We start from the raw sequence: 27,565 nt of genomic DNA, 5'->3' as shown, positions 1-27,565 counted from the left end.
AAAAAAGAGGTTGACAAGAGCCAGCCCTACGGAGGCCGCCGCAGGCCCTTCCCCGCCGTAAAGCGAAGTTACTCTTTGGAAAATAGCCGTCAGGGTTGGGGGATGGGCCAAGATCGCGAAGTTTCGAAAAGCGCGGGAAATATCCGGGCACTTGGGGCCGTCGAGCTGAGGCGCGCCGTTTGCCTCAACTTTTTAGGGCTTGCAGCCATGCTGAAGTGCGGGATGAGCGGCAGTCAGGTGAAAGGTGGAGTGGCCTTCCTTGCCTTGATGTGTAGAGAAGAGAAAGCCAACAGTTCATGGGGAAGTTTACACCATCGTCTCATTTCTTGACATTTGCTTTTATGCCTAAGGGCTGAGGACACAAGGCCTGGCCACAGCTAGCACCCACCCACCCACTCAGGGTCCCGTTAGCTTCCAAGGGGAGAATGAAGGCCCATCTGCTTTTATTTTCACGTAGTATTAATATTCATGGGTGTCCATGAGAGGAAGTTGCATCAAAGGACAGCGGTGGGAAGGGCAGGCCTCAAATTCGCGGTGATAAGGACTGCGTGGGGAGGAGTTGAGGAAAATAATGCTTGGGCTGTTGAAATATTTCAGTGCCATGAGAAAAGCATAAATATGGCTTTTATTCCAAATTCTACCTTTTTTAATGTGTGACCTGGGACAAGCCACGGACTCACTTCAGGGCTCAGTTTCCTCATCTGTAAAATAAGAATAATAACAGCATCTTTGTTAAAGGGTTTGTGTAGTAAATGGGAATGTACAGAAACTATTGTTTATTATAAATCGTGTAAGTTACTCCAGGAAGTCTCTATTTAGAAAAGGTTTCCTACAGACTGTAACCTAAAAATGATGTTGAAAGGCATTGTGTTGCAGCTGGCTTCCCCTGTATTGAGGGCATCTGTGGAACAGTATTAGTGAACAGGAAAGGGAAGCACAAGTACCCCTTTGTTGTATTTTCCCAGAGTTCTAGAAAGTTCTCTTTTGCAGTGTGTACCTCAGTTCTCAATAAGTAATTATTTGTATTATTGTTTAATTTTGTTTTTCCTCCTGGACTGTGAGCACTAGGAGGGTAGGAACTGTACCTGTCTAGTTTATTGTTCTTCCCTTATTGCCTTGGGTTGTACTGTACTTCGAACATACTAGGTGCTCAATAAATATTTATTGAATGAATGAAAGGTCTTCAAAAAACAGTTCCAGGAAGAAGGGGTGAATGTGAGTTGGTAAAAAGGGACAAATGCCTCTATCTTTTCTTTTCTTTTCCTGGTCATCCTGTCTTTCTCAGTTTGAGGCCTGCACCCCAACTCACACACTTTGGATTCTTAAGCATTATAATCTATTTTATGTTCTGGAATTAGTTTTGCTTTTTTATACTTCTCCATGGATCGATATGGCATTCATTTTTCAGCATAGTATCTCATATCTATTTGCCACATTTTAACTTATTCATAATTTATAAAAACACTAACAGTGTCGTACCAGATCAGACCACTGTTTTATCCAGCCCTAGCCTCTCTTTCTGACAGAGCATCTGTATTTGGTGGGAAGATCTGGCACCTTCCATACTCAAACAGCAGTGATATATCTTGAATGCTTCTAATTTCCTCTCATGACCTGTTTTGATTTTGCCACCTTCAAATTATTAAAGTTATTAAAACCCTTCAAATCATCTTCTCTAGGCTCTGTTTTTACACTTTGAGGGGACAGAGCAATACATTTATTTAAACCAAGTTTTAAAATATATTAATATAGAAATTGTCTTGGCATAGTAGTTCTATGCGATGCTGCAAACATACAGAAAGGAAGAATTTTGTTGCATTTTATCATTTCACACACTCATTCTGTGAATGTATTGAGCACTTGCTATGTGTCTGTAATTTTGCCAAAGGTATTATACTGTATTTCTTAAAGCAGTTTGTAGTACTAGTCTGTAAAACACTGTTCTTTATGAATTTCTTTTGAGTCCTGTGAATGCTCAAGTGGTTCTGTGATTTGTTTTTATTGTTGGAGAGAGAGAATATGGAAAAGTACCTTTCTTTTTCTCCGTAGTATTTGGGAAAGCAATCCAAGCTCTCTCACGAATTAATGACGAGCTGTGGCTAGACCCCTCTGAAAAAGGTGTAAGTAGGAAAATTAATTAATAGACCATCTATTAAGGCAAAAGCTATTTAAAGATCCCAGTACAGACTGAATGTTAACTAGGAAGTCTAGAAATCTTAAACATCTCTTTCACTGTTCATCTTTATTTTACATATCTGAGTACATTTGGAGCATAGTTAACTTAAAAATTGTACAGATACTCACAATTAATGTAAACCAGACATCACAAACTGGTCGGGAGGTTAGATATGACTTACAGAAGTGTTTTGTGGGGCCTGCACTGTTTTTAAAAAGATTGAAGTATTTTCTAACACTTAATAATTGGGAAAGGCCACATAAAAATCTGAATTTCCTGCTTCTTCTGAAAGCTCAGAAGACCGGACAGTTTTGAGCCTGCTTTCCCAAGTGGAAGTAGTTGGCTGACGCTGACTAACAATTTCTCCCTTTAGACGAGGCAGGGGATTGCCATTTTGCCGCAATCTTTTCACTCCCTTTTATGTTGCCTTCTACCACTTTGTGCATTAAAGTCAAAGCGCCTGTAGGCATGTACATTTTTACAATTTCAACATGCAAGACTTTAGATTTAATACTGCTATGTATTTAATATGGATATGTACACATATGTGTATGCATATGCAAATTCAATACACACTGTATAATATAGTCCATATTATGTGTATATTATAATTCATATGTATAATGTAGCCCCTTTAATGCAGTTAATATCCTATAGCCTTATTTGAACATATTTCAATGTGATGTTAAACATAATAGAATATTTTGAATTAATCATTTGAAGAAAGTTGATTTTTTTCCTAAATAGCTAGTATTTTATTTTCTAGCTTTCTTTAAGATCTATGAATTCTGGTCGGTCAGCATACGGATGTGTCTTCTTCTCCTCTGTGTTTTTTCAACATTATCAATGGTCAGTGAAAACGAATGACAGTGACACAATATTGAACTTAAATTGCAAATTGGGAATGAAAGTAAGTGTACGTGGGCCTGGTTTTCTGCAGTACTGTAGCAATATTTGTTATACGGGACATAATACCTATTCTATACTTAATACTTGGTTTAAATGGCATGTAAGATAAGTCTGTTCATTTCTGAATATACATACTCTGCCTTTGTTAGTTATTTTAAACTAATCAACCAGCCATATTAAGTGTGTACTGTTCTATAATTTATTTGTTTTACAGTCAATTCTGCCCATCTTTAGATGTCTCAATTCCCTCGAAAGAAATGTAGAGAAGTGCAAAATATTCACCAGCTCTGATAAGTGCAAAGTAGTTATTCAGTTCTTCTGCAGACATGGTAGGTATAATTAAAACTAGTGTAAAATATTGTGGTTTTTTAAAAGTATTTTTCATGTTTAATATTCAAACTGCACATCAGGACCTCCCATTTCCTTATTGTTTCGAATTTGTGTGGTTTTGTGATAGGGTAGTTGTAAGTATTATCTCTGTAGAAGTCTTGTGAGATGGTTGGTATTAATGATTTCCTGTTTTGGCTTGTCAATGGCACAAGCTTTGCCTGTATACAGACCTTTTTTTTTTTTTATGTCCTTCTGAATTCAAACAATTGATTGTTCTAAACTTAACTGGCTGCTTGATGATATTCTGTAAGAGTGTCTTGGTAAGTGTCCCTTGGTAAGAACAGAAAAGAATATTGCCTACCTGTATTGGAAATGCTCTAGGATGCAAATAGTGTTTTATCTGGGACTGAAAGGAGCATGGTACCTGGCCCAGGGTCACAGATCTAGTAAGTCACAGAGCCTGGGTTTGAGTCCAGCCTCACAGTAGAAGGAACCAAAACCTTCATTCATTCTCTCTGCTACATCAAGTTGTAAAAGAGATTTCCTGTCTTCCAGCCTTACATGGTGGATATTCAAATGTTGTAATCATACAGGATTTTACATGGTTGAATATGTATAGCATGGTAGCTAAGAGCAGGATCTCTGGAGATCATAGGGTCTGGGGTGGAATCTGCCCCTTCCTTGCTGAGATGTTGGGCAAATTATTTTACATCTTTGTGCCTCAGTTTCCTAATATGTAAAATGGAGACAATGGTAGTACCAGCCTCCTAGGGTTTTTGTGAAGATTCAATGAGTTATAGGAAGTTTTATTTCTAAAGTGTTTAAAGTAATACCCGGCACATTCTCTAAGAGTTAGCTAGCTGTAGTTAGCTATAGTTATAGGTATTATGATTGCTGCTATTTTATTTGAAGTTACCAGATATGATTGTATGTTTTAAAAAGTCTTGTTCTTGTAATATTGGTCCAAATATTTTTGTAATGGAAAGATCTTCTGGAAGGTTATATTCATGTTACAATTTATCTTTTATTTCTTAATTTTGTCTTACATTCATCTTAATATTTTAATTTCATCTCATATTTGTATTATATTCCTTAATTTTTCTCCTGCAAAATATCAATTATTTAACATTATTTTTTCCATTCTTTAAACTTCGTTTCATGTCAAAGCAGAATCATGTAAAAAGCGTGATTAAAAGCCTAGCAAGCTTTGACATCGCACAGATTTGGGTGTGGATTCTTCTGTATTTCTTATTAGCTTTGTCACAGTACATAAGCTCCCTGAACCTGCTGTGGGAACTCAACTAATTTGTCGGAGGGTATGACATGTTCCATGATGTCCACTAGGGAGCGATAAACACATTCATTAAGGAATAGTGCTTCTTGTAGGCTATGTGCCCCTTCCACATATTAAATATTACTTTAATTTTATTATTTTACTCTGGCTGTGAAACTTAAAGCCTTTTAAATCTGTCAATTTTGCACTTAAAGTTATTAACAGTTTGCTTTTTTATTTTTAAGGTATTAAAAGGATTCATAATATTTGTTTTCAAGAAAGTCAGCCTGTGCAAGTTATTTTTGAAAAGAATATGTGTATTAATACACTAATGATTCAACCAAGGTAATGAGTCCTCTGGTGTTTATTTATTATTATTTTTGGATATCTAATATTTACACAAATTATTTTTTAAAATATATTTTTTATTGAAGTATAGTCAGGTTACAATGTTGTGTCAGTTTCTGGTGTACAGCACAAGGCTTCAGTCATATAGGAACATACATATATCCGTTTTTATGTTCCTTTTCACCATAAGTTACTATAAGATATTGAATATAGTTCCCTGTGCTATACAGTATAAACTTATTTTTTATTTTATATATATTAGTATCTGCAAATCTTGAACTCCCAATTTATCCCTTCCCACCCCCCTCTGTTGTTTATTTTTATTTTTCTGAATATGTATGATCACAGAGTAAAGAATTAATGCCCTAGACTTTTAAATCAGTTACATTTTTTTTAAAGCTACCACTGAACTTGGAGCAATCACCTTACAGGATCAAGAGGAAACCTTGAGAAAGATAACAGTAGATAATAACTTCCTAATGGTAGCAATAATAATTTAGTAGCCAAGAAAGTTCTAGAAATACCCATCAGTGGGTTTCTACATCAAGTGATATTAAGAGAAAAACATATTATCTAATAATACTTTGCAATTATATGGTGCCTTCTGAGTCTTTTTAACCTTGTAATAACTTTTAATGGAGTATAATCTGTGAAAATACTGAATCACTTAGCTGTATACCTGAAAGAAATACACAAGGAAATTTTAACATTTCTTACATGAACTGATTTTTATCCCTGTTTCTGTTTTTTTTTCCCCCTTAGGGGATGAGTGAGGCATGTCAGTTACTTAAAGTACTCAATTTTTTAGTTAAGCTGTAATGTTAAACATGAAACATTAATTACTTTGTGAGCCCAAAGATATTTTATCTTTTTTGGTTTTTAAATTACAAAATCAATGCAAGCTCCTTGCAATACATCTAAAATTTATAGAAGAGTGCAAAGATGAAACCTGGAAGTCTTTCTCCTCTGCTTGCCTCATGTATCCCACTTGGCAGGGGTAACATCTGCTAACAATTTGGTGTAGATCCTTCTACATCTTCTATTTATAGCCAGTCTCTCTGTAACTTTCCCTCTACCTAAAGCTATGGTTATCTCTTTCTCTGTCTTCCTCTCTCTTTCAAATTTATATCACATACTAGACACATACTTATTTAGAGTTTTTATTTTTTTTAAAGAAAATGTCCTACTATTTTTATTGTTTGGAAACTTTTTTTTTTTTAGTTTCTATGTCAATTTAAGTAAGTCTATCTTTTTAATGATTGCATAATTTTTCATTGTATGACTGAACCATAATTTAGTTACCCATTAACTTATTAGTGAAAAAGTTGGTTGTTTCCAACTTTTTGCCATCAAAACAATGCTGCTAGAAATGCATAGGAAAGAATGTTAGTTACCTATTTCTATGGAGCAAATTTCCACATAAATTAAAGCTTTAAAAAACTAGACATTTATTAAGTGTGACTTAGCTGGGTGCTTTTGGCTCAAGGTTTCTCATGAGGTTGAAGTCAAGCCATCAGCCAGGGCTGTGGTTTCATCTGAAGGCCAGACTTTGGGGGGATTCATTCCCAAACTCACTCCTGTGGCTTTTGGGAGGCCTCAGAAGGTCAGCTGCTAAGCTCAGTCAGGTGATGGCTGGTAGACCTCAGGTACTCACTGTGTAGGCCTCTCTGTAGGCTGTCTGATTGTCCTCACAACATGGCAACTGGTAATCAGAAAGAGAGAGTGAGAGAGAGGGAACTCCTAGTATGAAAGCCATAGTCTTTCTATCAGAATTGACATTTCATCACTTCTGCCATTTTCTTCTTGTTAAAAGTGAATCTGAAAGTCCAGCCCATACTCTAGGGGAGGGGAGTATGTAAGGGTATATGAATACCAGGAGGTAGGGATCACTGAGGGCCATCTTAAAGGCTGCGAAGCACAGAGTCCTAGAAATGAAATTGCTGGGTCAAAGGCGTACACAAATTTTTAATTTGCATACATACTGACTACCAAAGTGCCATTTGAGAAGTTTGTGCCAATTTACATTCCCACCAAAAGTGTAGGAGAATCCTTCCAAGTAAAAGATATGATTAATTTAAAAAATTGCCAACCTGATAGGTAGAAATAGCATTATTAGATGTTCTTTATTGTTGTGTTTATTTTATTACTGTGGAGTGGGAGCATCTTTTCATATATATATATATATATATAAACTTTTATATATATATAAACTTTTTTATTGAGTTATAGTCATTTTACAATGTTGTGTCAAATTCCAGTGTAGAGCATAATTTTTCAGTTATACATGAACATACATACATTCATTGTCACATTCTCTTTTGCTGTCTTTTGTTATATTTATTAGCAATTTGTATTTCTCTTCCTTTTTGAATTGCACATTCATGTTGTCATTTTTTGTATCAGGTTATTTGATATCTTGTACAGCACCTCTCCCTTAACACTGGAAAAGCTCCCAGATTAATTTGGTAGGGTGTTTCTGACATTTTGGCATAAAGAAACACTGCTAATCTAATGTCTAGCATCAGGTTAACACCAACATTACATAAATTCTATGAACCTCATTTTTATCTAACCACAGCTCAATTTCAAAAATAGGCCAGAACTTGCAATAATAGAAAGATAAATGACCTAACTCAAAAAATAAAATAAAATAAAATAAAAAGGGCAAAGGATTTGAATGGATATTTTTCTAAAGAATGGTCAAAAAGCATATGAAAAGATGCTCAATATCATTAGTTGTTAGGGAAATGCAAATCACAGTTTAAATCTGTGAATTGTGTAGAATGTGAGTTATATCTCAATAAAGATGTTTTTAAAATGGGAGCCTGGGAAGAGTGGGCATTTGGGATGATGTCAAGACAACCTTGAAAGAAAAAGCTAGTAATCTAGGACAAGTAACAAAGGGAAAGAGAATCAAGCTCCTTGTAAGCCTCTACCCCTTCACTGAATCTTCAGCACAGTTCAGCCCATTTGAATAACTCCATTTTGTACTCGTATAGGGTATATAAAAACAAAATTGAAGACATTTTATTTTAGGGTTTTATTTACCCTGCAGCTTTCATATGTTTTACTTAGAATATATTTTACTATTCTCTTGGCCTTCAAATGATGTTATAATTTTAAGATATGCTAAAAATGTAGCAGCTCATGTAGAAGACGGAAGGTAAGTCTTTTGGGTAGCTTTTTTAAAATCCAGGACAATTAACCTATTTATTTCCAGATTAAAGATTTGAGTCCCATTAAATAGGTTAATTTCTTTCTGTTTGTTTTTCAAATAGTGTAATATTTTTCATCACATTTCACAGAGTACTTGCCGAGGCAATTGTTCTTTTTCCATCGAGTCAAGAGGAAGTTACTCTTGCTGCTACTCCACTGAGTGTTTGCATTAAGAGTTCTAATGAGGATTCAATGGGTAAGGATTATGTCTGTCATGGTGCTTTGATGGAATATTACTTCCTGGCTTTCTTGATTACTGCGTGGTTGTATAGTAAATGTTAGTGGCATAATCTTTATTCTTGTCTAAAAAGCAGTAAGATATAGAAAGATCATTAAACTTTTTAAGAGACTCAAGAAATTTATCAGTAATGAAAATACTTGGCTTTGAAATTCAGGTTGTTTTAAAGTTAAGAGAATGGTGACTGAGAAAAATACATTTTCAATTAAGATTTTAAAGTCTGTTTCTCATCCTTTTGTTTAGCATAAAGAAAAATTAAAAGGCCAGCAATCCAATTGAGATGATCTTTGACCACATAAGAAGGAAAAATAACTCTGAATTAGAAATGTAAGATATTGCAGATGGCAAATACATAAAAAATGTGAATACTTCTTAAGTCAGTTCTTCCAAGAGTTATCTAGATGGAATGGAGAAACTAAGGCACGATTAAATCAGAAGTTTTGGTGTTAAGAAAATTTGCTAGGGTCTTTTTGGCACAAGCTATGACCTTGGTTAATTATTTTTGGCGATAACAGTAAAGAAAGAATAGAAAGGAAGAAACGTATTATTTTAAAGTGAAAAAGCAGTAGAACCAGAGCTTAAGTTGGGTCAGATGACTTTTGCAGTGTTTAGTTTGTGCCAGGTTCTGTTCTAAATGGTTTACATTTATGAATCCAGTTGATCTTCATAACAATTCTATGATGTTGGTGCTATTATTATCCCCGTTTTCCATATGAAGAATATGAAGCACAGAGAAACCAAGTGAAGTGACTTGCCTGCTGTCACACAGTTAATGAGTGGTGTATTCTGATCGAAGTACAGTCAGGCTCCAGGGCTCAGGCTCATTACCAGCGTGCTCTTATTGCTTCTCTCAAGTCTCATCTAGCATTCTTTTTTTGCACTCAGGAGTGCATGATCTGGAAAATATATGCTTGGCTAGTGAAAGGATCTGTTTTATATTCATAATGCCATCTCTGAATAAAGATGGCCGTTTAGTAACCAAGAGACACTGTCCCCTGTGAGCAGCTTTCTAATAAGTAGTTATAGTTATGTTTGACTAGGGACCCAATTGTTTAATTTTATTATTGAACTTACTCTGTGCCAGCACCCTGGGAGTGACATGAGCTTTCTTAATTGAGATGATGGTATTTGCAAGGTATTGTTTGGTCCTTTTAAAATATATGTACCATTTCTCCTTTGTTCTTAACATTTGCATAATTTATGTTCATTGGAGAAAATTAAAAACACAGAAAAATCACTGATAAAAAAAGTCACCTGAAATTCTACTATCTAGAGACAAGGACTTTTAATAGTTTGGTACATCTCTTTCTACACCTCAGATCTGACAGCTGGAGATGGGCTGAGTGAAGTACTATGAAGCTATTAAAAGTAGTTTTATGTATGTGCATAATATATATTTCTTTCTTTCTGAATGTGTGTATGGAAGATGTTTATTGAAGCTCATTTTGTGGTGGAAAACAAAACACCAACACACACAAATAATTAGGAAAATGTACTTACTGACATGGAAAAATACTTAGGATATATTATTGAATAGAGTATAAGATAGTATGCATAGTATGATATTTTCATTTTTTAAAAATGCACTTAAAAGTTGAATAAAATATTAGGGAACAAAATCCAACACCTCTTTAAGAATATTATACACCATGACCACATGGCATTCATTTCAGAAATGTAAGGGTGGTTCAATATTAGAAAAGCTAGTCACATAAAGGACTATATTAATAGATTTAAGGAAAGAATTTATATGATTATCTCCAAAAATGCTGAAAAAGCCTTAGAAAAGGTATAATATTCTTGATATAAAATGCTGAAGAATATAGGAATTGATGGACACTTTTTAAACATGATAATATATATATATATATTTGTATATACCAAAGCCAGCATCTTACTTAATAGGAAAACAGTAAGTTATACTAAGATCAGAAACAAGGCAAGGATACCTACTATCTCCTTTACTATTTAACATTGTGCTTGAGTTATTAGTCAATGCAGTTAGATAAGAGAAGTCAATTAGAGGCAATAAAGAAAAAGTACAACCATCTATCTTTGCAAATGACGTGATAGTACACCCAGTAACCCTAGAGAATCAATGATGGAACTAACTCAGACAGCAAGATAATTCAGTAAGGTAGCAGGATATACAAGATGCAGAAAATCAGTACTTTCACATATAACAATATTCAGTTAGAGAACATAATAGAAGGAAAAGCCCCATTTACAGTAGCAACAAGAAGATTAATAACTGAGGAATAAATAATGAATTTAATATAAATCTATCCATAAGCTATAGGAATATATTTGATGACTCATTAATAGCTAGAGCTAATAGACACAGATGTGAGAATTGGGGCTTTTAAAATTAGAATTTGCTTAGCTGAAAGGTTTGAAAATAAAGTTGGATTTTCAAAATGGGCCCTACCTACAGATATAATTATCAGTAAAAATCCTTGTGTTGTAAGGTTTTATTAAAAATACTGAATGATATTTAAGTTATTAAACATATGAATGAAAAACAAAAAATACATGGGAATCAAAATTATATCTTTCTATCAGTCTCATTAGAAACTTTATTCTTCTTAGATCAGTTTAGATGAGAATTCTGTATTTAATATAAACAGTTTCATTTATGGAAGTGAACTTGTAGCAGGTCCTTAATTTTTAGGGAGTTCAAGAGGAGTGTATAATTATTATAAATACCACATTGAATTTATATTTGCAAATAGTATACAGATATTGTGTGTGGCGATAAGGTGGGGTATCAGGAAATTGAAAAAGCATCTATTTTCCTCCAAATTCATCATTCTTTTTTAAAAAACAGCATTATTGACATGTAACTCACATACCATACAACTGATCCACTTAAAGTGTATAATTCAGTGGTTTTTAGCATATTCAGAGTTCTGCAGTCATTATCACAATCAATTTTAGTAAAAGGCAAAAGATTTAGATCTGAAGAGAAACATGAGTATGGATATAATCAGTTTTAGAACATGTAATCATACTTGTTAGCAGTCATTTCCCATTTCCTCCCAACTCCCCAGCCCTGTGCTAGTCTCTTTTCTGTCTCTATGGATTGCCTACTCTAGGACATTTCACGCATATGAAATCATATAACATGTGGCCTTTTGTGCTAGCTTCTTTCTCTTAGCATAGTGTTTTCAAGGTTGCTCCATGTAGTAGTATGTATTGAAAATGAATTTCCTACTCAATAATAATCCATTGTATGGATATGCCACATTTGATTTATTGATTTATCATTTGGTGGGCACTTTTGTTGTTTCACTTTTTGGCTCTTAATGAATAATGCTGCCATGAACTTATGTACAAATACTTGTGTGGACGTATGTTTTCATTCATCTTGGGTTTATATCTAGGAGTGGAATTACTGAGTCAGTAAATCTGTGTTATTTTGAAAAACTGCTAAACTGTTTTCCAAGGCAGCTGCACCAGTTTACATTCCCACCAGCAGTGTTTGAGGTTTCTGATTTCTCCACACCCTCATTAATACTCTGTTATTATCTGTCTTTTGGGTTATAGCCATACTGGTGGGTGTGAAGGGTTGTCTTATTGTGGTTCTGAATTTCATTTCCTTAATAACTAATGATATTGAGTATCTTTTTTGTGTGCTTATTGTTTATTTGTATTATCTTCCTTGGAAAAAATGTCTGCTCAAGTCCCTTGCTTACTTTTTCACTTGGGTTATTTGTCTTTTTATTGTTCTGAAATCTATCCCCTTATCAAGTATATGATTTCAAATATTTTCTCCCATTCTGTTAAGTAATTTTTTACTTTCTTGATAGTGTCTTTTGAAGCACAAAACTTTTCTTTTTTGATGAAGTCCAGTTTATCTGTTTTTCTTTTGTCATTTGTGTTTTTGGTGCATGATTCATTTTTAAATCATAAAAGAACATGTGATAAGGATTAAAGAGCATAATAATCTGCATCTTTAATTATCTTGGAATGTACACGTAAAGTTCCAAACATTATGACACTAGTTGAGAAAAATCCAAGTCCAATAATTTCTTCTTGAATAGAAGACATATAAGATATAATTTACTTCTATTTAAGAGAACAATATGCAAAAATCTACATTAAAAAGTACAGAGTGCATTAAAATTGTTTTCAACTATGAGTGACAGAAAACACAAAATAAAATAATAGTGGTTGGTATCACTCCATTGCCATCAAGGCACAAGTTTTTTTCTGTTTTGTTTCTCTGACATCTTTAATAAGTGGCTTCCACCTCCTAGTCCACATGTTCATAGCACATTATTCATACTAGTCACAGAGTGGAAACTACCCAAAAGTCATTAACTCATAAATGGATATACAAAATACGATAAATCCATATACCTGAATATTATTCAGCAACAAATAGGAATGAAGTAATGATAGATGCCACAGCATGGATAAGCCTTGAAAACATGATGCTAAGTGAAAGAAGCCAGACACAAAAGGCTACCTATTGTATGCTTTCACTTTTATAAAATATCCAGACTAAGTAAATCCATGGAGACAGAAAGTGGACCAGTGGTTTGCAGGGGCTGGGAGGGGAGGGGATGGGGGGTGGTTGGTGATGGCTGTGTGGTTTCTTTTTGAGGTGATTAAAATGTTCTGCAATTAGAAAATGGTGATGGTTGTACTATCTTATGAATATACTAAAAACCACTGAATTGTACACTTTAAAATAGTTTATATATATAGTTTATATATATATATAATAAGTTTATATATGTAAACTGTATTCATAAATAGTAGTTCTCTTTAGAATAAATTAATTTTATAGTATTCTGGTTATTTAATTGTTTGCCACTCCAAAATATAGCCACTTCTCTCCAAAATGTAGTGGCTTAAAATAATTTATTCTTATTTCTTTCTCTCATGGTTCTTTGGGTTGATGGGTTCAGCTGGGCAGTTCTCACTTAGAATCTCCCCTGCAGCTGCAGTTAGATAGTGGCTGGGTCTGGGATCATCTGAAGACATCCAAGATGGTGCACTGATGTGGCTGGTAATTGATGCTGGGAGTTCAGCTGCCTGCACACATGTGGCCTCTTCATTAGCTTAGACTCCATATAGTATGAACTCAGCATGGTGGCTGAGTCCCAAGAGTTAGTGTTGCAGGACATAGGGTAGAGGGAGTGGAGGTGTCCAGTCCCTTATGACCTGGGCACAGAAACCAGCACCAGGTCACTCCACCATATCCTATTGGTTACAGCAGTCAGAGAACCCACTTACCTAGATTCAAGGGGAGGGGACATGGACATAGACATGGACCCCACTTCTTAATGAAGGAATGTCCAAGAATTTGTGGCTAATTTTTTTAAAATGTAAGGCTATTTTTAACCTACCACTTATGGTTATATTTTCATGTTAAATTTAACAGATACCTCTAGAACTAATTTTATTCTTTACTTTCCTATAATATTGAACAGATTTAACCAAGTCTGTATACAGTGAGATGTTTGTTGGCCGAGATGAGTTTGACTTCTATCAAATTGGAGTCAACACTGAAATTACATTTTACTTCAAAGAATTGAAGGTAAATCAAAATTTGTTTCCAATTAGGATGATCACTGGTAGTTTTTAATACAGATTTCATTCTTTTTTTTCCTCTTTTTTTTTTTTCAGGGAATGCTGACATTTTCAGAAGCTACCCATGTGCCTATATCCATGTATTTTGATTTTCCCGGAAAGTAGGTCCTTGGGAAATTTCTGAGTTTGTTTCTTTTTCCTTTACTATGTATTAATAGTAAAATCATTTGGATTACTTTGAAATTAATTCACACCTCAGAAATTCTTAACTCTACTAGCAATACTTATCAAACTAAAATTTTGAAAGATGTCATAACCTGTTTTTTTAAATTGGTAACATGATTGAGAAAGGTATATTATTGCAGAGTGAAAATGTTTATAGACTTGACACGCTGCTGAATAAATTGCCGAATTAGGAAATTATACATGGCTTAAACAAGTCAAATTTCTATGAAACTATAGTACTTTATATGATATTTCAGAACTAAAATTTCAGAGAGATTAGGTTAGATGTGTTTTATGAAACTGGATGTGATGATTTCTAAGGGCCTTTTTTGCTCTTAGGACTGTGTTAATTTGTGAGGACTTCTACTTTTACTGTTTCTTTTTACTCCCAAATGAAGTATCACTTTCTAATGTTCTCCCAGTGTCCATCAGAAAATGAGTATGATATTTGCTCTGACTTTGCCTTTTTTAGACCGCTGGCTTTAAGTGTTGATGATATGCTATTGGAAGCCAACTTCATTTTGGCTACGTTAGCTGATGAGCCAAGCAGAGCGTCTTCGCCACAATCACTGTGTCTTTCACAAAAACGAAAAAGGTGAGGCCGTATTTTAGTATCTTTATTGGTTGAGATAAAACCATTGCAATCTTATTCTGAAATACTTCAATGGCATTCATTTAGGAAACAACTGAGGATGAGAACATTAGAAGATCAGAAAATTTAAAAGTTATTTCAGTATGTTACAGTAACATCTAACTGTAACAGAAATATCACCCATCTTTCACTAGATATTTGCTTTTTTTCTTATGATCAGAATTTAACAGGACCATCTGGTTTATCTTTGTAATTACCTATAACTCATTTCCATTTTCAGTAGTTGTTTTTTAGGCGTGATACAGTGTTAAGTTTTATGGGAAAGTCTGTATTCGCTACCTAGAACTCTCCTAAACATGTGTACAGCCATTGTTTTTCTTTCTTTTTCTTTTCCTTTTGTCTCTTCATAAATTTTTTTGGCGGAGGGTAGGGTGCTTCACTGTAAAAGTAACATGAAGTTACTATGGGAATTTGGAAAATGCAGAAAAGTATAAGGAATAAAATCAAAAGCACCCACAATTTTACCACCTAGCAGTAGCCACTGTTAACATTTGTCTCACTGAATTTTCTTTCAGACTTTTAAGTTTGTGTGTATTTGTATTTTAAAACATTGGATCATATAGCATGTGTAATTTAAAGATTCGATCATATAGCATGTATAATTTTGTGTCCTTTTTTCCCACAAAATATTATATTGTGAACATGTTCCAGTATTGCTGGTTATGACTTGGAAACATGAGTTTTAATGACTGTACACAATTTTATTATACAGATGCATCGTAATTTATTTGACTTTTTTTCTAACTTCACCCGTACATAGCACAAGATTGTCTCATGTACACAGGGTTGCATTACTGAAAAATTTGAACTGCCAAGAGAATTTCTAAATAATCATATTTGTAAATCTTAGCTTTCAAGAATTAGTTCAAAGTTATTTCAGCATGTTTCCTAAACCAGTGTTATCGTTGTCATCCCATACTGCTCTGTTAGTTACATAAAAATATTATTTCAAATTAAACAGTTCATTCATTTAATCTCTCTTAATACTTCAGGTCAGATTCAATACATTCAAATTCAAAGGCTGGTAAAAATGCAACCGGCAAGGCCCCAGAGTATATCTCCAGAAAAGTAGTACCCAGAAGGCTTTATCATAATGAGACTCTCACAAACATCTCTGTGTTGGAAAACGGTGGCAGCCCTTTAAAGAACAGAGGGAACCGAGACGTTAGTGAAGTACCAGAAAGCAGTGTCAGCGACACGGAGGAAGTGCCCGGGTCTCCATATCTCAGGAAGGTAAAAGAAAAAGGTTGAGACACAATCATTTCTCAGTCAAGAATTCTCATCAATCCTTCTCTCTTTGCAATCTCCCTGTCCCACCCCATCCCCAGTATCCTGGAAATTAATTTTCTTAGTCTTCCACAGGGGAAAGGAAAAGCCAGTCTGAGATGGAGAAAAGGCTGATTTATAGAATGTCAGTACAAAATTGTTGAATTGAAAACTGAAAACTGTCCTTTCATTATACAAAAGCATTTTCCTCGTCCTGTTTTTTGGTCACACATACTGTGCTTCCTTTTTCACAGGCAACCGCGGGAACACATTTTCCTGCTGCTTGCCTCCCTGAAATTCACCAAGACTGACAATTTCCTCACTAGGGAAAGTGCCATTTAGAACTGTAAGCTCTGAGTATGAATACAGCACTCTTTTCTTCAAATTTCCTATCACGTCACTTAAATTCTAAATTCTAAAACGGTCTATTTTCAAAGGGAATTATTTGCCTTAATGTGGCAAACTCTAGCAAAAATGAAATTACATTATGGGTAAATTATTTAGACCCTTATCTTCCATCTGAACTACGGTGGGCCTTCCTGTTGGCCTCCATGCCTCCGTTCTCCCCCACTCTGGTTCTCCCCCGCGGTGTGCTGTCCAGCCCTTACATCTACAGTGAATGAGGTATAGGGCTCCTGGGTTTGAATCTCTGTCTTGCCACTTGTTAGCTGTGTAACTTGGACAAGTTACTTATCTTTGCCTCAGTTTTCTGATTAATAAAGTAGGAATAATACTAATGCTACCCATTAAAATCGAATTGTTGTAAAAATTAATTGAGCTAATACATGGAGCTGGCACATGGTCAGTGCTCAGTAAATGTTAGTTATTATTATGCATTACTCTCCTGCTTCTAAATCACTTGAATCATTTCACTTCTCCCTTAGGATTTCACCTGAACTCCTCAGACTGGCATTCGGGGACTTTCCCTACGATATTTAATATAATCTTCACAAGGCCTCTTCCTTTCCTCCCTCCTGCCCTCATACGAAACACATTCTGTGCCAGGAGTGGCAGATAGATCTCCTCTCTAATGACACCACCAGTCACATGGTTGGTCAAACTATGCTGAGAGTGACTATAAAGCTGTATCTCTACTGGATTAGCAGCATCTGTCATTTACACGGGAGGGCCAGCACCTGAGAACCAGGCTAATGCTAAAGCCATATGGTGTTAGTAACGTTCTTATGATAATATGGCCCACCCTATTTGTTTGCTTTTTTGTGCTTAAATTTTCATTCAAAATAATTTCACTTCTAAAAAGTTGCAAAACTAGTACAAAAAATTCCTACATGCTCTTCTCCCAGACTCTCCAAATGTTAAAAGTATATTTATGTAATAACACAATTATCATTTCATTGGGGAAAGATGAAAAAATACAAATAAGATAATCAGAGATACTACAAGTACTCTTATTATTACTCTCCCTTTGAGGCTTTTCCTATGCATATATATCCACACATACTTGTATACATGCACATCAGGTGTTAATTTTTAAAAATCTAACATTTAAACTCACTTGCAGAGGTAATATAAAGAATTCCCATATACGCCTCATCCAGATTCTCTGAATGTTAATATCATAGGTTAGCAGTTTCCTTTAGTCTGGAACATTTTCTAAGTCTTGCTCTGTCTTTCTTTACCTTGACACTTCAGAAGAATGTCCCTGAATTTGAATTTTTCTGATGATTTCTGATTAAATTTTAGCTGTGCATTTTTGGTAAGAATTTAACAGAGTGATGCTGTGTTTTTCATGTACATTACATCTGGAGGCATGTGATGGAGATTTGTGTTCTTCTTCGTGGTATTAATTCCTATCATGGTTGAACTGCTGTCCGCCAGATCTCTCCACTGTAAAGTTACTGTTTTTCTGTTAGTAGTTGAAAGAATCTTGTGGAGAGATACTTTAAGACTATACAAATATCCTACTTCTCATTGTACTTTTGCCTAATTATAGCATCCACTGATGCTTTTTTTGTCCAAATTAGTTATTACTGTGATGTTTGCCAAATGGTGATTTTTCAATTATTTTTTCCTTTTTATTAGATGAAACCCCACTTTCAGAACTGTCCCTTTTCCCCCATTTGTTATTCAGTTGTTTATTTATGTCATGATATGCTTGAGTATTATTCTATGGGTTATAATCTATTACTATCATTATTTTTTTCCTTGTTGCTTAAACTGCTCCATTTGGCCATTGGGAGCCTCTGTCCCTTTGACACAGCTCCAACATTTTTTGAGTACTTCCTTACTTTTCGGAATCTTAAAGTGTTCCAGGCTTAACTTATTTTTTAATCTATTTTTATATATAGTGGCTAACATTTGTAAATCTCAAATTCCCACATTTATCCCTCCCACTCCCTTTCCCTGGTAACCGTAAGTTTGTTTACTATGTATGCGAGTCTGTTTCTGTTTTGTAGATGGGCTCGTAGTGTCTTTTTTTTTTTAGATTCCACTTATGAGTGATATCATACGGTATTTTTCTTTCTCTTTCTGGCTTACTTCACTTAGACTGACGATTTCTAGGTCCATCCATGTTGCGGCAAATGGCATTATTTTATTCTTTTTTATGGCCGAGTAGTATTCCATTGTATAAATATACCACAACTTCTTTATCCAGTCATCTGTCAGTGGATATTTAGGTTGGTTCCATGTCTTGGCTATTGTAAATAGTGCTGGTATGAATATTGAGATGCATGTATCTTTTTGAATCTGAGTTTTCTCCAGATATATGCCCTGGAATAGGATTGCTGGATCATATGGGAAGTCTATTAGTTTGTTGAGGAGTCTCCATACTGTTTTCCATAATGGCTGCTCCAAACTACATTCCCACCAACAGTGTAGGAGGGTTCCCTTTTCTCCACACCCTCTCCAGCATTTATCGTTCATGGACTTTTGAATGATGGCCATTCTGACTGGTGTGAGGTGATACCTCATTATAGTTTTGATTTGCATTTCTCTGATAATTAGCGATATTGAGCATTTTTTCATCTGCCTATTGGGCATTTGTATGTCTTCATTGGAGAATTGCTTGGTTAGGTCCTCTGCTCATTTTTGGATTGAGTTGTTTGGTTTTTTTTGTTATTAAATTATATGAGCTGTTTATATATTCTGAAAATTAAACGTTTGTCAGTTGCATCATTTGCAAGTATTTTCTCCCATTCCATAGGTTGTCGTTTGTTTTGCTTATGGTTTCCTTTCCTGTGCAAAAACTTGTAAGTTTAATTAGGTCTCATTTGTTTATTTTTGCTCTTATTTCCATTGCCTGAGTAGACTGCCCTAGGAGAACATTGCCAAGATTCATATCAGAGAATGTTTGTCTAGGCTTAATTTATATTTCCCATGCTCCAGCCCTGGTATCAGGAGCCCTGATTCCTTTGATTGGAGGTGATATATAGAAACCAGCTTCAGGGTGCTAGGTGTGCTCTTTTGCACTGAGATTTCATCACTTCTAGGCTCTCTCAGCTGACTGAGCTAGGAAATATATGCACTTATTGGCACATACACACTTATTGATCAACTTTTATATCTATTAAAAACCATGAATTTGTACTGATACCTCCAATTCCAATCCAATCCCGCAGGGTTCGTGCTGGCCTTTCCCTTTTCTTTTTAAGTCCTTTCTCTGGCACTAAGAAACTTGTCTCTTATTATCCACAATATGTTTTCTTATTGTTGAGTCCTCAAACACAGTTTCAGAATTGCTAAACTATATCCTGGAAAAAAACAAATCTGCTTACTAAAGGTACAATATTTGTCTACATTATTCTGTCTTTAGCCATAAAGTATATATTCAAAATACTGTTTTACAAAGTTACTTAGGTTAGTTCTTTCCTCACTTATATTTCAGCCTGGTTGTGTATTACTCTGTAATACCAGTAGCTTTATTTATTTGCTTGACTTCCATTTTGGTTCTCCCCAAATCTTTCTTGGTTTTATTTGTTTCTTTATTTTGAGTGCTGAACCAGTCACATCACTAAAAATCAGAACTGAGTCATTCTGTCCAAAACCAGGTAATGTATTACCATTTGTTCAGGTCTCCTTTTGTGTCTTTCAGGACTGTTTTAAAGTGTTTCTTATATAGGTTTCACACATTTATTAAGTTTAATCCTAAGTAATTCACCTTTTATGTTGCTTTTGTAAATGGAGTTTTCTCTACCATTGTGGTCTATGACTGCCTGTTGTTTGTGTATATGAAGGCTATTGGTTTTTTAAATTTTATTTGAAGTATAGTCAGTTACAGTGTGTTAGTTTCTGGTGTACAGCATAATGTCCCACTCATACATACATACACATATATTTATTTTCATGTTCTTTTTCATTAAAGGTTATTGAAAGATATTGAATATAGGTCCCTGTGCTATACAGAAGAAATTTATTTTTTAAGGCTATTGCTTTTTGCATATTAATTTTGTATCCTACTACCCTGCTGAATTATTTTATTGCTTCCATTAGTTTTGTCATCAGTTCTCTCAGGGTTTCCAGACATACTGTCATCTTTATATAGAGATAGTTTCATTTCTTCTTTAATGCCTCCAGCTGATCTGTTTTGTTCAGTTGCATTCATTTGTACTAGTTGTACCTCTGGGACAACACTGAGTAACAGTGGAGAGTGGGCATCCTTGTTTAGTTTCTGATCTTAGTGGAAATGTTTGACATATACTTTTTTTTTAAATTGAGGTGTAGTCAGTTTACAATGTTGTGTTAATTTCAGGTGGACAGCAGAGTGCATACACTTTTGTGTCCTACTTTCACTCATACTATTGCTCCTGCAGCTTGGGGTGATAGTATTGCTTTCTTCACCCTTCAAACCCCTCCCCACCCTTCAAAGCCCAGCACAAATGACATTTCTCTTTTTGAAGTCTTCTTATTCTCGAAAGCATTTTGGGAACTCAAAGCATTTTGTTCATCCTAGTCACTATTACTGTCACGTAATAATTTAATACATATGCTTGTTACCCCACTAGGTAGATTGTGAGTTCATCAAGGGCGGGCCTGAGTCTTACTCATCTCTGTATTCCTAGTGCATAGCCAGTGGTTTGTTTGGGATAGCTTAAGAAAGTTTTTAAAGTCTCTCCAGTAATATCACAAAATTCCAAAATAAAATCAATTTTAATTCATGTCATCTATTATATAGTATTATTCTACTTTGGGAAAGGGGATTTTAACAAGTTAAACTATCATAAAAGAGTATTACTATATTCTAAACAATGACCAATATTTTTTTCATTGTGGATTTTCAGTAAGTTTAAGCAAGAAATTATACAGCTCTCAGGGCACCAAAATGGGGAAAATATGTATATTATGATGATGATGATGTTTTTTATTGACCCAAAACACTATGTTAGTTCTAAGTGCACAGCCTAGTGATTTGATATTTCTATACATTACAAAATGATCGCAGGAAGTCAATAGCAAATTCAGGGCAGTTTTCAAAGACCAAAATCCCATACCAAGTTATAATATTGTTGACTATACTCCCCATGCTATACATTTCATTCACATGACTCGTTTATTTTGTAAATGAAGTTTGTACCTCTTAATCTCCCTTATCTCTTTCGCTCATCCCCCTCCACCCCTGTCCTCTGGCAACCGCTTGTTCGTTCTGTGCATCTGTGAGTCTTTCTGTTTTGTTGTGTAGGTTCATTTGTTTTGTGTTTTAGGGTCTATATATAAGTGAAAGCATACAGCATCTGTCTTTCTCTATCTGACTTATTTCACTTAGCCTAATACCATCTAGGTCCATCCATGTTGTCACAAATGGCAAGATTTCATTCCGTTTTATGGTTGAGTAGTCTTCCATATATATATATATAGGTAGATACAGATATGTCTATCTGTGCATCTCACATCTTCTTTATCTATTCATCTACTGGTGGAAGCTTAGGTTGCTTCCATGTTTTGGCTATTGTAAATAATGCTGCAGTAAGTATAGGGGTATAGATACCTTTTTGAAATATACCCAGAAGTGGAATAGTTTTCAGAAAAATACCCAGAAGTGGAATAGCTGGATTGCATGGTAGTTGTATTTTTAAGAAAATATGTATATTATTTAAATTTTTTAATAATAATTTATCTTCTTACCCAATTTATGTAAGACTTGAGGCTAATTCCCAGCTGCATAGCTATTCACAAACTCTCTCCAGTAGACGATTGTTAGGCACCAGACAAAGCATTGATCATCCAGCCGTGAAAGACTGAAAGGCTGAAGAGTAGGTAGGGACAAGAGAGAGCAAATGACAGTTAACCTAAGTCAATAGCAAATTCAGGGCACTTCTCAAAGACCGAAGTAAACTAAGGTTTTTAGTTTAATATTGTACCATAAACATTACGAAGAGCTATTTGCACGATATTATACATTGAATAGACACAGATGCTATCTTTAGGTCACTTCCAGCCTTCAGTTTTTTTGGTTTTTGTTTTTGTTTTTAGAAAATAAAGTGGCCCTTTAATGGAGGATGGGAGAGTAGGCTCTCTGGGCAGGAATGGGGTTAGGGTGTCAGAAGCACATCCCCTTGTGGGCCAAGTTGGCTGGGGCCTCCTGGATCTGGCTCTGCAGCTCACAGGTGGCGTCCTCGCAGTCATGAAAAGTAGCCACGCGATAGATAGCACAGTGCCCAGGGCATAGCAGCTGGTGGACACCAGCAGGTAGGCGGGCAGTGGCCAGGGGACCTCCTGGCAGGACAAGGGCAGCTCCAGGCCCGGGGCTCCCACGGGCAGGGCTGCCCAGGTGGAGCCCAGGGGCACCAGTCCCACAGCCACCGCGCGCATTTTGTTGTGGTCAGTCTCAGCCCCGCGTCTCCCCTGCCTGGTGCCCCAGCCTTCAGATCTTGACCTTGATCGAGACCAGACTCTTTGGAGGAAACTGAGAGTATACCTCCAACTAAAATCAAAGGCAGCGTATTGGTTTTCTATTACTGCTCTAACAAATTACCATAAATTTAATGGCTTAAAACAACACAAATTACCTTATCGTTCCAGAGGTCAGAAGTCCAAAATAGGTCTCACTGAGCTAAAAGCAAGGTGTCAGCAGGACTGTGTTTCTTTATGGAGACTCTAGGGAAGAACCTGTTTTCCTGTCTGTCTTATCTTGAGATCATCTGGATTTTTTGATCGTGGTTTCCTTCCATCTTTAAAAGCAGCAATGGCCGGTCAGGTCCTTCTCACATGGCTTCACTCTGATGCTGACTCTTCTCTGTTTCCCACATTGAAGGATCATTGTGATTCCATTGGGCCCACCTGGATAGTCCAGGTCACTGATGAGCAACCTTATTTCATTTGCTACCTTAATTGCCCCTTGCCATGTAATATAACTTATTCACAGGTTCTTGGGATTAAGATGTAGCTATCTCTGGGGGTGGGGGCAGAATCATTCTGTCCACCACAGCCAATATCACAGCTGATTTGGGGTGTTTCATCTGGAGCAAGAGTGCAACAGCTGCTGTCAGAACTGCCACCATGCAGAGGGCACCTTCATCTTCTGATGTATGAGGATGAACCAAGAACAGGGATCATTCATTTATTCATTATTCCTACCTATCAAGCAGCTCCCACAAGTATTTGCTGAGTTGTGTGTTGTAGGTGTGGGGTATACAATGGTGAGCAAAATAAACAAGAAAGTTTCCTAAATTTGATCATAAACTAGGGGGGAGATAGACATTAAACAAATAGCTACATTACTAAGTATATGATAATTTTAAAAAATTATCTGAAAAGTTCAGCAAAGGAAAAGTTCAGGGTGCTTTGAGAGGGTTTAAGATGTGAACTGAACTAATCCAGGAGGTCAGACATTCTTGAAACTGGTGTTTGGGCTGAGCTAGAAAGGATAACGTAGTAGGGAAGTTGAGCAGATGTGTGGCATGTGGCGAGGCCCCTGTGATGGAGGGAGCGTGGGGGTTTAAGGAACTGGAGGATGGCCAGTATGGTTAGAGAGCAGAGAGCTGGAGGAAACAGTGGCACAAGGTGAATGAAGCTAGAGCGACTGGTGAGTGTCTGCTCATGCTGGACATAAACACCATGCAAATGGCCATATAAAGTGCTGTGGCATTTAAAGTAGTAGAAGGGTTTTAATAGGGAGGGCTGACAGAATTGAATTTTTGAAAGATAAACTACTGTGTGAAGAATGGGATGCAGTGAGGCAAGAATGGAAGCTTAGTTGTAGCATTGGAGAGATGGTGATTCCTTAGAGATGGAGAGAAGTGGCCAGAGTAGACAGCTAACTGAGGAGGTAAAAGTAGCAGGACTGTGATGGATTAGTTTTGGGACTTAAAAGAAAATGTTTGGAAACAGGTTCAATGCTAAGATCATGAATTCAGTTTTTGGGTGTGTTAAGTTGCAGAAATCAAGTAGGTTGTTGGATAGATACATGGGTTGAAGTTCAAATTCTAGCTCTGAGACTCCCTGGCATATACGTAATCATTTCAGCCAGGAGTGTGAATGAGAGTTCTAGGTGGAGAGCGTGGAGGAGAGGACTGCCGTCATTTAAAGCAGCGGTTCTTAACTAGGGCCGGGAAACATGGGGCAAAGTCTGGAGACACTTTTTGGATCTCGCAGTTCAGGAAGTGAGGATGCTACTGGCATCTGGTGAGTGGAGGCCAGAGATGCTGCTCAACGTCCTCCCCCCAAAACAAAGAAGCATCAGGCCCCAAATGTCAGTAGCGCTGAGGTTGAGAAACCCTAATTCAAAGGCTGGGTAGAAGAGGGCAAGCCAGCTGAGAAGCCTAAGAGCAACCAAGAGAATGTGACATGAGGAAGGAACAAGAAGAAAGCGTCAGAGTATCAAGGGGGATGAAGACTGAAAATCGTCATTGGGATGTGCCGATCTGGGGTGACCATTATACAGACAGCTTCTGTGAAGTGGTGGGGTCAGAAGTTCTTTGGATAGGATGGAAGAGTAGGAGGATGAGAAAATGGGGAAAGCGAGTATAGACAGCTCCATAGCAGAGGTAAGGATGGAGGGAGGAGTGGGATGCGGCTTTTAATATATTTTAATGAGAGACATCTGATTATTTTAAAATGCTAATATTCCTATCCAGCAGAGGAGAGGCTTGGGAGGGGCCAGGAGGCAGAGCCAGGGAGGGAAGGGCTGACTCTAGTCAGGAGTCGCAGCAGGAGGGAGGGGGGGCGATGTCAAGCAGGATCGCCTGTAGCCTCCCTTTGTCTCTGTCACCCACTGGCCTTGTGCAGGTTTTAGTGGCTCAGGGAGGGCAGTTAGAAGCAGATCGCTGACCCCAAACCGTGTGCCTTTGGAGTCCAGGGAAGGGTTTTGTTTTAGGATGTGTTGGGTCACTCGTGAAGGTTCTGGGTGTTTCATGAACCATCACTATCAAAGTTAGGGAGACCACACTGGCTGAGTTTCTGAAGAGGGGCTGTCACCTGGAGCGTTTGATGAGCACTGACTTTAGCTTTGAATCAACAGTTACTTTTTTCTCCTCCAGTTTTCTTGCATGTTCTTTGGAGCAGTTTCTTCTGACCAACGAGAACACTTCAACCACCCTTTCAACAGTCTGGCAACAGCAAGTGACAGTGAAGAGGACATGAATAATGGCAGTTTTCCCACATTGTAACACTAAATGTTGGCTGAGTTGGCCCCCAACCCATTTATTGGCTCACTTGCAACTCAAACACATTTTCACACTTAGTTTATGAAGATATTATTTTGGACTTCCTTGAAATGGAGGGTGCTGCTGGTGTTCTGAACCTCATCTGTACAACCACCATATCTAGAAATAGCTGCTTGTCAAGTAAATGTAATTTGCTTTAAATCCATTATGCTACTTGAGAGGCAGAACAGTTTCCTGTGCAGGGAAAATCTCATTAGCATTCTTCAATTCAGTGCACCTTCACACTAGAGCTTTTAGCACAAATTTCTTTGCCAGTCTTATAAAGGTATTTAAACTTTCTTTAGCAGCCATTTTAAGTGCATCAATATACTTGTAGAGCTTTGTGACTGGTCATCAGGTATCTTTTGTATTTGACTGCAAACATTTGAGTTTTGATGCTCTCAGACATCGTAAAAAGTTAGGCAACTCTTTCTCATGTAATGCTGTTACTTCTGTCCAGTGTTTATTATATTTTAAGATTTTAAGTAACCCCTGAGGGGATAAAAGTTCAAGAATAAAAATATATAGCTACCCCTCTCATTTTGGAGTCTTTTTATAAATGGTGAAATTTTATTTTATAGCCTTAAATTGTCCTGACTTTCAGATGTGTTTTGTAATGTGATGCAGAAAAAAATTTAATGGAAGGGATGCCAAGAACTTATTTCTGTATTATCTGACATAGAACAGCAGCCTCCACTGCCAAAAGCCTGGGTTTGGAGTGGAATGAGGTGCAAGATGAATGTCTCTGTTCTTTGCCTCTTTAAGAATTAGCTTCTTACCTGCAGAAACTAAAAATATCTGGCACAAAACTTTGTTATGTAATATCTTATGATTCTTCCTCTCCCTCCCCCAAACCTGTTTACAGTCAATTATAACCTGACAAACTAGATAGACTTCTGTAGCACCTTAGTTAAGTCTGTGAAACCATCAGATCACGAGGAAATGTTAACTGGCAAGCAACTGTGCTTTAGATTTTGTGAGGAATTCATAAACAAAGATAGCTGAGTGGATTAGTAAACTTGAGAAATGTGAACAGTTCTAACTAAAACCAGAATGAATTTGGCTTTTGTAGCTTGGTAATGAGTCAGAGCTACCCACAATAACCTAATAAAAACTCAAGTTCATCCCAAAATGTTCGTCAGTGAATGAAAATGGGTTTTCACCAGGCTTTTTGTAGAAATTGGCAATGCCCACATAATTTCACGTTGCAGGCTGAAGATTTATGTATCTTATGCTTACACTGATGATTAACACAATTTCACATTTTCCTAATCAATGCAGATGACTACATAGATGACTACACTCACACCCAGGAGTTACTGTGTCTCCTTGCTGAGGGTTTTGCAATGTGAATGTTTCCGGTTCACTCACTGAAATGGGCAGGGGGTAGTTTAAGCTGTGAAGGCATCAGGGTCAGTGACCACCTAGATGCAGCACTGGTCGGTAAGACACACTGTCATGTTGTATATAACTTGCATTTTAGAATTTGGATACAGAATGCTAAATTTAAATGATACCAGATTTTTTTTTTGTGACTTCACATACCATTTAGAAGATGCAAAAACCTTCTCAGTTGGGAATAAACATCTATATTTTACATTCAAGCATTAATCCATTTTGATGGATTTTTGCGGAAGCTAAACCAATGCATAAAGCAGCTAGTGAAAAAGAGCCTTAGTGGATAAACTAGTAAAGGACAGAAGTGACAGCTACAAAGTATGGAGTCACGGCTAGACTAAGAGACTTGGAAATGAGGACCTGATAGAGTCCAGTAAGCTCAGTATCAGGGGCT

The 27,565-nt window shown here is 36.4% G+C and overlaps 1 protein-coding gene and 1 pseudogene across 6 annotated transcripts; one reads left to right on the top strand and one right to left on the bottom strand.

The window, feature by feature from the left end:
* Positions 1-83: 83 nt before the first annotated feature.
* On the top strand, positions 84-26,313 carry RAD9B (RAD9 checkpoint clamp component B). Of its 6 annotated transcripts, none has more exons than XM_031670094.2 (11): positions 84-244; positions 2,050-2,120; positions 2,943-3,086; positions 3,300-3,414; positions 4,934-5,033; positions 8,342-8,448; positions 13,932-14,038; positions 14,128-14,192; positions 14,729-14,851; positions 15,901-16,141; positions 25,609-26,313. In XM_031670094.2, the coding sequence occupies exons 1-11, from the start codon at positions 103-105 to the stop codon at positions 25,735-25,737; spliced, it is 1,344 nt and encodes a 447-aa protein (XP_031525954.2). In that variant the 5' UTR covers positions 84-102; the 3' UTR covers positions 25,738-26,313. The 6 variants fall into 6 exon arrangements, with proteins under 6 accessions (XP_031525954.2, XP_072809057.1, XP_072809058.1 ...); XM_072952956.1 differs by having other exon boundaries at positions 8,315-8,448; XM_072952958.1 differs by having other exon boundaries at positions 191-237; positions 8,315-8,448.
* On the bottom strand, positions 22,671-23,390 carry LOC102545459 (dolichol-phosphate mannosyltransferase subunit 3-like; annotated as a pseudogene).
* Positions 26,314-27,565: the final 1,252 nt, after the last annotated feature.

Source organism: Vicugna pacos, chromosome 32, assembly GCF_048564905.1.
Source record: "Vicugna pacos chromosome 32, VicPac4, whole genome shotgun sequence".
Lineage (NCBI taxonomy): Eukaryota > Metazoa > Chordata > Mammalia > Artiodactyla > Camelidae > Vicugna > Vicugna pacos.
The sequence above is the reverse complement of the archived record's forward strand: the minus strand, read 5'-3'. Positions and strand labels throughout refer to the sequence as shown.